At 43.4% G+C, this 12,458-nt stretch overlaps 1 protein-coding gene across 2 annotated transcripts in view; it reads left to right on the forward strand.

The window, feature by feature from the left end:
• The window catches only part of CLDN10 (claudin 10), a 104,923-nt gene extending 95,952 nt beyond the window's left edge, over positions 1-8,971 (forward strand). The window contains exons 4-5 of one of the 2 annotated variants that reach the window (XM_074962650.1): positions 7,421-7,528; positions 8,604-8,913. In XM_074962650.1, coding sequence (XP_074818751.1) covers positions 7,421-7,528; positions 8,604-8,730 — 235 coding nt within the window. In that variant the 3' untranslated portion in view covers positions 8,731-8,913. Of the gene's footprint in view, positions 1-7,420; positions 7,529-8,603 lie in introns of both variants that reach the window. The other variant, XM_074962643.1, reaches the window with a different exon arrangement.
• Positions 8,972-12,458: the final 3,487 nt, after the last annotated feature.

The following is a 12,458-nucleotide window of genomic DNA, read 5'->3' on the forward strand; positions in this document are numbered from 1 at the left end:
CAGCACAGCTTTTGCCTTTTTCCCAACAGCACTGCGTTGTTGATTCTCTCAGTTTACATAATTCAGATCTTTCTTTGAAGTCCTACTGTTCCAAGAATCATTCCCCATTATATAGTTCTGAATTTAATCGTTTCTTTCTGTACCAACCATATTTGCATTTGCCTTTAACTGAACCTTAGTTTACTGATTTGAATCTATTTCTCAATTTCTTTTTTAATTAAAATGATTTTATTAAAAAGGTGAGAGTATTACGTTTCTTCCCCTCCCCGTTTTTCTTTGAAACTGCTTAAGGCAAAGATAATAAAACGTTAACCTACTATGCCGAACATTTATTACTTATTCAGGACCAGATTATCATTCAAAGAAACTGCCTAAAGATTCTGGCTTGCTCACTGCAGAGCATGCCTCATCTGGGTACATTTTTCTTTGCTTAATTTAATCCTATATTACCTAGTCCTACCTTCTTGATTACATTAAATCTCTCGTTTTGAACAGTTGTGGATGGTTTTCAGTTCATGACACTATTTACTGTAGTTTTTTAGTCATTCTTTTAATTTTTCTGCAAAAAGTCAGTTCTTCCAGCCCCTTAAACACTTTATTGCTCTTCTCTGAATTGTTCTTCACCAATTTCTCAGCAAACTGTATCAAGGTTATATGGTATTAGGGCCTGATCGAGCTCTCATTGAAGTCACTTGAAAGACTGCCATTGATTTCAGTGGAAGTTGGATTGGGCCCTTACGAAGCCAGCTAGTTTAATTTCTTCATTTAAATATTCTTAACAAGAAAACAAAAGGAAGGAAAACCCAAAATATTGAGAGCTGTTTGTAAAGAAAGTGTTTTCAAAAATGTTCAAGAGGCAACAAGGTACGTAATGGGTTTTAATATGGTACATAATGGAGTTTGGATGGCAAGCTTTGAGGTTGGTTACTTAAGCACTGAAAAAATTGGATTAGATAAAATTCATTGTACTGTATAGAGGTTGAGAGGATAGATTTTTCTTTTCCAACTGATTTCAAATAGGAGGAAGGTAAATGGCATTGAAAATTAGGTAGGAATGACTTAATACCAAATACTGGTGTAAGTCAAAAGAACTCTACTTTTGTAGAGAAGTAGCGAAAGAATTTTGGGAAAATGCATTTTGTAACTAGAGATGAGGGATTAAATGGAAATATCAGAGAACATTAGTGAGGAGACTAAAATCATTTGTATAAAGCCACATTGCACTATTGTGCCACCCTTTGGACAGAAAAGAAACTATCTATTAGTTCAATGCGGGAGAGAAAAAGTTCTATTCCTCTTTTGGGCAAAAGTGGAGGAAGATATCAGTAAAAGAAATTATCACATACAGACAAACTATATGGATTGAAATCTTAGAGGAAAGCCGGAAAAGCAACTGCTGTATCCCTGAACTTAAAGTGATGCACAATCATAATGTTATGGACTGGAATGTAGGCAGTTTTGCCAAGTAGTCAGGACAGGAGTCAGGTCTAGTGGGCGCAGCAGGCATCCAGGTTGAGGAATGAAGCTAAGGGTCAGCACCATAATCAACTGCTAGTTACCAGAGCCAGGGGTCAAGCCAGAGACAGAACCGGGAATTGAAGTGGAGGATCATAGCAGAGGTCAGATGTCAAATACCAGCGCGAAGGGTCAACTGAGGTAGGAGGACAGGCAAGGATGAAGCACAGAGCAGAAGCACGGTGGAAACCAGAGCAAAGGAAGGAACAGAGCAGGAATCAGGAACAGGGTTGGATGTAGGAAGCATGGTCCAATATAGCCACAATCAGAAACCACCTTGTTGCAGCCTCAGACAGACTTCCTGTGCCTCCTTCTCGTTAAATAGTGTAGTTGGACGAGTGGAGCTGGGCAATCCTCCAATCAGAGCTCCTGTGGGAGGTGCCTTTGCAGGGCCTATTATCCCAGTAGCTTCTTAGCCCAAATGCTTTCAGTAGCCACTGGGTAGAGGCCAGGATGGGACAGCTGTCTGGCGACTACCAGGCCTGGGTTCAAAACTTAGGACATCACCCATAAAACGTTTAGCATCTATCAGCTCTTTTAATGGTGATGAGACAGACCAAAGACATTAAACCCCCAAAGTGGTGGTGTCAGATTTATTGAAGCACACATTTCCAATTCTAGACCTGATACGTTGTTGGATTGTGGGGGTCTGTAGTCAGCATGTTAATTGCACAAAACAACTGAAGCAATATGTGTCTGAATTTTAAAGTACTGGTTTAGTTTTAAACCCCATTTTAGATTTTTATTAAGATTTTTTCATTGTTTAGAAATATTTAAGCGCAAGATATCAAGAAATGTATTTAACTATCTTGAAACAAAATAAACTTAATGTCTTGCATAAATTAGTTTTCTCTTTTTAGTGGATAGTTAATGATATTGATATGACAGAAAGTGTGTTTGGCTTTTTATCATGAGTGCCATAAGATGAGGAGTATAATTGCACTGGTGCATATTATATTGGTTTCAAGTGTCTTTTCCATCATACAGAATATTTTATCAAGTAAACAAGTTCTTACTATAGGTGTCAATTCCGGGTTGCGCTGTTGGAGCTGAAATTTGGATATAATGTGACATTTCTACAATCAGCTTGATACTTAATGGGAGGCAGGAGAGAAGCAATAATATAAGGATGATGAAAGGGAGATGTCAAAGGTCTAACCATACCTTCATCCTCAGTCTTACCTGTTGATGGCCTGCTCTTGCTTCCCAGCTCTTCAAGGGAACGTTGGCTCTTTCTCCACCATTTTTGCTGGGGGAAAGACAAGGAAGTACCACCATGCCCCAGGTGGTATTTTAGGGTCTGGATAACTTTTCTTTCCCAGTTCTCAGTTTTCAGCACTGAAACTCAGAAATGTTCCTCTGGGTCCTGCTATGGTCCCTTTAACTTTAAAGCATGCAGAGGCTCAGATGCCCTTGAGTGCACAGTGCTATTTACACATTTCCATTCCCACACAAGGGAGTCTTAAGAAAAACATCTTCACAAACAAGGGAAGGGATTACCAAATGCAGCACTAAAACCCACAAATATGAAATCAGCAAAGCAGTATACAATAACTTAAAGAGGAACAATTCCATGTGGTACAAAAACCAAACAAAAAGGTGGGTGAATTTAGATATGCCACCTGGCCACTTTCCATTTGGAACTACTACTGCTGTAGTTTTCTTTCGTAACAACTTACACATTTCAATATATCTGGTAAGAACATTAATGCTGACATTCTTCTGTGTTAAATATCTGTGCTATACCGTATATAATCTGGGTTTTGATTAGCATTCTGAAGTGCCACTGTAAGACTGACAGACCCTAGTTGTCAGCAGGCAGGATTGAACCTGGGCCCTCTGGAGCTAAATGCATAAGCCTCTACTGCATGAGCGGAAAGCCACATGGCCCTTAGCTAAAGCTATAGCAGACTCATTAATCTCTCAGTGGTCTCAGTGCCAGGAGAGGGGCCAGAACACCACACCCAGGAGGTAGGTGGGTTACACTATTGTAATAATAACACATCTATAAAAACATTCAAGAGCTTCACAGAACTGTTTAAGGGTGTTCTCAGCAGTATGTTTCACTTCATATTAAAGTAGGCATTGTTGACATGGAAATAGTGTTCAGAATTAAAGCAAAAGTGTGCTGTTTCTAAACTTTCCTCTGCTTCACATCAAACAGGGGTTTCTATTGAACTGCCCTATTCATCAATGCAGATTTACTATAAGCGGCTCACACGGACTTCTCGAACATACAATCCGGATACCACAGCACTATTGTCAAGAGGGGAGGGAGGGGAAGGTAGGTTGTGGATGGGAAGGGTCCCTATTCCCTGTGCTGAGCCCTGAGGTTGGGATGTAGGTTTTAGGGCTCTCCATGGAAGATTTGGAAGTTATAACGTTCGCCCTGAGCCTGGTGGGGAAGCAGAAGTATCAACTGGGAAGGGATGAGGAGACCACTGAGCCTGCAGCCTTTCTGAGCCTGATCATCTTAATGAAGAGACCAGCCTTGGACTGAGAATTAGGGAAGGGGAGGATGAGCAACCAGGGGTAGCAACTCTAATCTACTGCTCATCCTCACAGTTCAATATGGTTTTAAACTGGTAAAGCCCCCAGAGGGGTAGAGAAGGCGGTTTTCTCCCTAGATTCAGCCATCAGTAGGATCAGCTAGTAGCCCTTGGGAGATCAAGGGTCAAAAGATACTTGGCAGCCCCAGTCTGTTCAGCAGCTCGTCTACCCAGGGCATCAGATAGGCATCAAATTTTGAAATGGCATCCACCTTCCGAAAGTCAATACAAAAACAGGGTAACCTGTCAGGTTTTGGCACCAACATGATGGGACTCCACCATTCGCTCTTGGATTCTTCAGCTACCCTGATTTCCAACATAGCCTGCAGCTCCTGGCAGACCATTTCCCACATCTTCTGCAGTACTGAGTGTGGGTTCTCCTGAACCTTCCTCCCCAGCTCAGAGGCTATGTGGTGCTGTACTACATGAGCCCTGACCAGTTGACACTCAGGGCAGGAGGTGCAATAACCTTTGACCTCCACATGCACCCCCCAACCAGTAAAACCTGAGCCCCACTCAGTCCAGGGTCTTCTCATGCCCAAGGTGCCACCCCAGAGGGTATCGTATTGGCCACATGCAGCACCTGCCCCCAGAACCTCTTGGGGGCCAGTAGTTGAGCTTGGGTCTTGCCTGTTTGTGCATGTTGGGTCATCTGATATAACCGTTCCTCCTGCAATTCAAAATAGGACCATAACCACCTCGCCTACTGGGGATTAACTACCTCCCCCTATACTTTGGTGTGCTGTTCATAGGCCTGGCTCAGCGTTGGATCCTCCTTCTGGGTGCTGATAAAGTCCATCTCCATAGTCAGTTCCTCCCAGTTTGGGGTTTGTGAGCCTCTGCCTCCCTTTTGGTGGCTCTAGGGCCGAGCGGCCTTCTCCAGGGTCATCATCATCCCTTCCTTGATCCAGGTTCCCTGCCTCTGGAGGGTCTGGGTCCTTTCCCTGTTGACCTTCTTCTTCTCTGAATTTTTCAATCTGCCTGAATTCCTCCAGATCCTGCCCCAGGATAGCTGGGTATATGCGGGTCTGTGAGACCCCCAACCAGGGTGGATTTGATTTAAGTCACTAGTCAGGAAGACTCGATTAAATCATGGATTTCTACATAAAGTGCATTCTTGTTGCTTGTTATAACCTTAATACATAGTCTTCACAACTCAGATAGATATAGGTTTCATTTTTAGAAGGTACACACTATACATTTTTAAAGTGATTGATTTTGAAATCTTTTCAGATTAGTTTTACAGCAATATCAGAAAATGAATGATTGTTTGGTTATTTTATTTACCAAAGGTAATTGAAGCAGATAGTTCACCTCCCAATGATTTCATAAATATCTCCAATTCAACAGGTTAATCATTAATATTTGGAGGATTTTCTTGCCATGCTGTATTAGGAGGAGAACATCACCAGACAGACATTTAAATTGCTTTATTTAACTAAAACAACAACGTTATGTATTCTGGATTTTTTTCTTCAACAGCAAACATAATATTTTAACAAAACAAGCATATGAATTTTTGAATTTAGTTAAACATTCAAGTTTTTTAACTTCAGGTTTGTTTTTGTTAAAATTGTTTTTAACTAAAATAGTTAAATGAAATACTAAAAAAAATTAAATCAACTAGGTCAGCCAGGTCAACATGAGAAACTTAAAATATTGGCTTCTGCAGCTAACTCAGTCGTCTTCACCTTCATTTTCCTGTTTGTTCATAATCTGGAAAAGAAAAACAAGCTTTCCTGCTTTTTCAGGTCCCAAACCATTTCTCAACTTGGAATGAATTAGTCCAAAGGAAGACAATATTCTTGTTACACTGGCAGAAGAAGCTACTGCTGTTAAAAGTGAGATTATCACTTCAACAGTCTCTGAATCCAAGTGCTTAAGTGACTTCCACCAGTTCACTGGTGTGACTTTCTTTAAAACATCATCATCAAACATATATTTCTTGAATGGTTCTTATTCCCTAACTGGGTCTCTTTTACGGCCTGCTGCCATTATAGGTTTTCCCTTCTAGTGAGAGAATGGTATGGTAGATCTCAAATCAATGAAGGCTACACTCAGAAAGACCTCAAGACTTCTGGAATATGCTGAAATATGCTGGAATATGCTGCTCAAACAGTTTCACTTTTGTTTCTACTGCCTGTCCCTCCCTTCTCACATTTATCTCCAGACTTCTTCTCCTTGTCCAGATCTATTCCGCCCCCAACAATCTTCTATTCACTGAACTTTTTGAAATCTATACAGAAGCCCATGGAGTCCCATAAGATTGGGTCCCTAATCCACGAACTATTGGAACTCATTTACAAAACTTTTCTTCAACATTACATAAATATATTGTCTCACACTATAGAATTAGAATTTATAATCCCTATTCCATGATGAGATATCTTTGAGCTATAATGTATCATCTTATCAAAAAAATCCAATTGAAATAAAACTGTTTTTTGATTTTTTAAAATAAATCATTGATTTTTATCCACCCTGCCCCAAACCCATACTATCTGAACATGCCCCCTTATCTCAAGTTCTGCGGCCCTCACGGGATACAGGTGCATATCACCCTGGATGTGGGGTAAATCATATCCACAACATTTCCCTTGTCTACCGGCTGTCTCCAACCATGGTCCAGCTGCACCTCGAGTCAATTAGCATTGTCATGGACACTCCATTGACCCACACCGGGATGGTCTATTTGGCAATCCCTTTCTTCCTGACCTCACTGAAAGCCACATCCCGCTATGGGGCAGCAGTCTTCCTCACAGCAGGGGACAAATCCACATTAGTAGGGGAGGGACAGAAGCTACACTAGATATATGGGCCAAAGCTAGGGAAGCACCGAGCATCTGAAATCAGAGAGAAGCCTGGGCTTGGGGCTTACATTGGCGACTATGGTATGGAGCAGAACTCTTGCCACTCAGACCCATGTAGTCTAAAGCAGTGTTTCTCAACCTTTTTGATACCAGGAACTGGCTTGCTGCTTTCCTAAACTGTGTCAGGAACGTCTTAGGGACTGGCACCAGTCCATGGACTGGTCATTGAGCAATGCTGGTCTAGAAAGACCTACCTGGGCGAGGCATTCTCGGGCTGGCTGTGCAGGCTGAAAAGTGTTGCAGAGACACACATCAGAGCCTTAGGCTGAGCACTCGCTCACTGAATAAAAGGAAAATACATGACAAGAGACTCGGTATTTGTGGTTAGTTTGTTGTTCATTTTGCAATTATATCTGTGTCACGTATTGAAAGTTATTTAGCAAAATATGTTAATTTATTTAGCTTGTTTGTATGTCTCACACACAGTTAAATTTAGTCTATATCCTGAGAAAGCAATTTATTAACATATTTATGACTTTCCTGCAGGTATGAATTAGGAGCAGCTTTATTCATTGGATGGGCTGGAGCATCACTTTGCATAATTGGTGGAAGTATATTCTGCTTCTCAATAGCTGAAAACAGTAAATCCCCAAGGTACAGAACCCAAGTGGTTGCACTTATTTTATTGAAATAAATCAATATATTAGCAAATTTGTGATTATTAAATGTATAGAAAGGTAAGCTATACAGCTGGAGTTTGATTATGCTTTCAAAACAATTCTACAACCAGCTTTTGAAAAAGATTGTGCAAAAAAAAAAATAATAGAATTTAAAGTTAATGTTTTTCTTTTAAGAAGTCACTACCAACATTCAGGAAAACCATTGTTTCAGATTACATGTACTTATAAAGTTGCTGCCATGTGTCAGAAACTAATGGAAAAGCAATCAGTTGCATAGTACAGCCAACATACCATATGTGCATTCTGAACAGATACATGTTGCCCCTTCATAAGAGAAGTAACCCTAAGTTGCTTGACTGTTAGATGTACACCAGGATTCTGCAACCTTTGGCACACGGCCTATCAGTGTAATCCACTGGCGGGCTGCGAGACATTTTGTGTACGTTGACCGTCTGCAGGCACAGCCCCCTGCAGTTCCCACTGGCCTCAGTTCACCATTCCTGGCCAATGGGAGCTGCGGGAAGTAGCGCGGGCTGCAGGGACGTGCTGGCTGCTGCTTCCCGCAGCTCCCATTGGCCAGGAACGGTGAACCGTGCCACTGGGAGCTGTGGGGGGCCGTGCCTGTGGACGGTCAACATCAGCGAAATGTCTTGCAGCCCGCAATCAGATTACCCTGATGGGCTGTGCGCTGAAGGTTGCCAACCCCTGATGTACACATTAATAAGGAGGTGGACTGAAGAAGAGGAAGATGTTGGAGGGGAAACTATGAAAGGTAGTAGATTAGATTGAAACAGATGAGGTTTACGTTAGAGAGCAGGAATCTCTGCTGCCCTAAACAGAATGTTTTAATGCATAGCCACTGAGGTGTTGGTCTTGTTTGCTCCTCCTCTACTGGTGAGAGGTGGCAAAGTGAAATTGATAATAGGTCTGTTTTTTGCTGGGAGAAAGCACGCATTATTTTCCTAGTTTGAATATTTTTTTACACACTCACATATAATTGTTACCTGTTCATAGAATGAGCCGTAAATGGATAGCTTTTTGTCTTTCAGAATGGGGTACACATACAATGGAGCCACATCTGTGATGTCTTCTAGGACAAAGGTCCACAGCAGTGCAGCAGATTTTAAATCACCAAAAGGCCCTCCAAAGCACTTTGACAAGAATGCTTATGTTTAATTGTACTGTTCTATGATACAAAGCCAGTTTTCAAATCAGTTTGTACAGTTCAGTCACAGAGTGATTTCCAGAAGAGTACCAGCATAATCACCACCAGGTCAATGAATTTTTAAAATATTAACTTGCAGCATTTTACATATTGATGTAAATTTTCTTATACAATATTTTGAAATTTATGTTGGTGTTATACATAAATTATATATCTGTAAATCACTTGCTGTTTTTGCTTTCTACAAAAAAATAAATAGGATATTTACAGATAACAGTATGTCACCTACTTTATTTGTATGGTATCAAACGCACAGTATCTAATGCAGTACATCACAGCAGCAGCATAGGAGCAGGTTCCAAAATAGGTTTAGTATTTGGAGACAGAAGTCAAGTTTTGTGCAGCTCCCTATGTGAAATTTTTCACCAGTGAGAAACAGTCACGTAGAGCCTGATTTTCAGAAGTGCTAAGCACCTTGCAAGTCCAGTTGAAGTCAACAGGGGCTGAGGTGTTCAGCAGCTCTGAAAATCATGTCCTTATTTCTCCCTTAGGGTGCCAGTGGACAGAGGAACAGGTGTGGAGGGAGGCAAGAGCCAATCATTCACATCCCACAGAACCAAGAGAGAGACAGTTAGCAAGAGTTTAGGGGCTGGGGGAACCAGGGCTGACGAGGGAGCCTAAAGAAGAGAGTTGTGACCAGGATATTGGAGGGAGTCGGGGCAGACTGTGGGAGAGTGGTGTGTTGAGTCTAAGGCAACTTGAAAGGAAATTTTGGGGAACAGAGTAACAGCACCTGAAGTCTTGGGGATTTGTGTGGAGGGCTGGGGCAAGCTCCTCCATTCTGCTCCTCCCCACTTCAGCTTGTATCCTCTGAGCCTGCTGCCATCCCTCCTCCAGTCTACCACTACCCCACCTGTCCCTCCCTCTGTTCCCCTTTTGTTCCTTACTGCAGCTGCTAGCAAGCCATTTGTTCTGCCATTTGCTTACTCCTCCTGCAGACTGGCTAGGTTCCAGGCACCAGAATGGCTCCCAGCAGCCACAAGAAGCGATTACAGGAAAAATCTTTGCCAGTGCCTGCAGATGACTTTGCAGAAGATTCCAGGATGGCTGTGGGAATGCATGAGAGGGCCGCCAAATGCATGAATGTCACATGTAATTATGTGACGCGTGGTAGCCCTGCTGGATGATCTTGAATTAGTTAGGCAAACATTTCTAAGATCTCAGTTACGAGGGGGAGAGTGAGCAGCACTGTTTTTCTTTCCACTTGGAACTGTGACAATTTTCAAAAACAGTTATTTGTATGATGATTCAATGAGTCAGATTTATTTAAGAGATTATGAATGACCACAGCACACCTTTTGGACATATGCCCTATAATTAAGGCTCCGTGTTTGTCACGGAAGTTATGGATTCCCTGACTTCTGCAGCGGCCAGTGCGCCTGGCCAGAAGGCCGCCTGAGCAGCTCGGGCAGCCCCTGGCCAGGTGCACCGGCCACTGCCGGGGCAGTCTTGGGCCCCCCTCGCCCCCCAGCAGCAGGAGTTTGGGTGTGGGGGGGCTCAGGGTTGGTGTGTGAGGCGGTGCTTATGTGGGGGGGCTCCCCGGAAGGGCAACAGGAACTCCCCATCCCTCAGCTCCTAGCTCCACATGCTGCCTCCGTCTGCAGGCACCGCCCCTGCAGCTCGCACTGGCTGCGGTTACCAGCCAAGGTAGCTTGCAGAACCGGGGCTTTGGGCAGAGCAGAGGCAGCATGTGGAGCTAGGAGCTGGGGTCGCTGCTTCCCAGGAGGCTGGTAGGGAGCCTGCCCCAGCCCCCCCGCCGACTGTCACTTCTCCTGCCCCGAGCACCCGCACCTCCCTCCAGCACCTGTGATGCCCCCCGGGCCACAACTTCCTCCCAAGTTTTAGTCAGGGGTGTATAGTAAAAGTCATGGACAGGTCATGGGCCATGAATTTTTGTTTATTGCCTGTGACCTGTGCATGACTTTTACTAAAAATACCCGTGACTAAAACGTAGCCTTACCTATAATGAATTATAGTTTCTTCTTAAAAAATCAAACCCATACCCTTCTTGAGGTTTGGACAGGCAGAATGGCTAATTTTGATCTAAATCAGTTGCAGCCATCTGTATTTTCCTTTTTTCTCCAAGGTTTTTTTCATATAAAAGTAGGTAGGCATTAGTTTCAGCTATGTGGTTCACATTCAATCCACACTGATCTCGTTTCATGTTAAGCTTACCTATAAGATGTTCTTCCTGACACCGGGGCCACTCCTGCAATCCTTTATTCAGGTTAGGGCTTATTCTCATTAACAGCTCTACTGAAGCAAATGGAACTGACATGACTACAGAGTATGGGTGACTCATAAATAAATGTCTGCAGTGTTAGGTGCACATTTAGAAGTGCCTTTAAATGATTATGCCAGCAATGGGGCCAAAGTCTGTCCTGATTTGCTCCCCGTTCAACCCCAAGAAAGATGGAGCCCCAACCTACTGCCACTGAAGTCAATAGCAAAGTTCCCATTGAACTAAATAGGAGCAGGACTGGGTGTAGGATAAATCAGTCATTACTTATTGCAGTGGTCCCCCAACTTTTCATATTGTGCCCCCTTGCCCCTGTCTGCGCCACCTCCTGGGAGCCGGTCTGTGACCTGGGGGAAAGGGGAGATGTGGGAAAGGTGACTGAGGCTGGGGACAGGTCTGGGGCAGGAGTGAAACTGCAGCTAAGGGCGGGGTTGGGGGCAGAGGAGGGCGGGGCTGGGAGCAGAGCGGGGCTGGGGTGGTGCTCCCTCCCTGCCCTCCGTGGGAGCTGGCCCGGGCCCTGCTCTGCTCCCTTGAACGTTCCCCCGCACCTCCTTAGGGGGCGCGTCCCACAGTTTGGGACCACTGACTTATTGAGTTGTACTAATTCTCAAAGATTAAGTCACCAACAATAACAAAAAATGAAGACCTTCAGAGTTTCGGTGAACCGATTTTGGGAGGGAAGAAGATAAATATATAAAATATATCCTCAACAATCCTAGTTTTTAAAAACTCAACATAATAGAAAAGGAATAGCTTGTATTACATTGTAATTAAATAAAAAATAGGACACATCTAAAAATACAGTCATTCAAGCTTTTTTAAATTTAGTGGTTTATTACTACTTAAATTCAAAAGCAGCTAAGTCTTTTTTTACGAAGGCAGCTACCTTGGGAAATTAATGCAACTGCAAGAGCAAAAGTTTATTGAATATAAAAACAAAAAAATACAATTAAGTGTTCAATACCACATCTGTACCTTTCTTGTTCCCGTTCAAGTTGTCTAGCTATATTTTTATAATTTGTAGTTTTATATGAATACACATTAAAACCTATTCTAATAAGTAAAGCAGAAACACTTTCCCAGTATTAAGTTTCAAGGCATACACCAACAAATCTGTAAACTATACCATTTTTCAGCCTTTGACACTTACTTTAAATCAGTGGTTCCCAAACTTGTTCCGCCTCTTGTGCAGGGAAAGCCCCTGGCGGGCCAGGCCGGTTTGTTTACCTGCCGCGTCTGCAGGTTCGGCCGATCACGGCTCCCAGTGGCCGCGGTTCGCTGCTCCAGGCCAATGGGAGCCGCTGGAAGCGGCGGCCAGTACATCCCTCGGCCTCCGCCACTTCCAGCGGCTCCCATTGGCCTGGAGCAGCGAACCGCGGCCATTGGGAGCTGCGATCGGCCGAACCTGCGGACGCGGCAGGTAAACAAACCGGCCCAGCC

This window comes from Natator depressus, chromosome 1 (assembly GCF_965152275.1).
Source record: "Natator depressus isolate rNatDep1 chromosome 1, rNatDep2.hap1, whole genome shotgun sequence".
Lineage (NCBI taxonomy): Eukaryota > Metazoa > Chordata > Testudines > Cheloniidae > Natator > Natator depressus.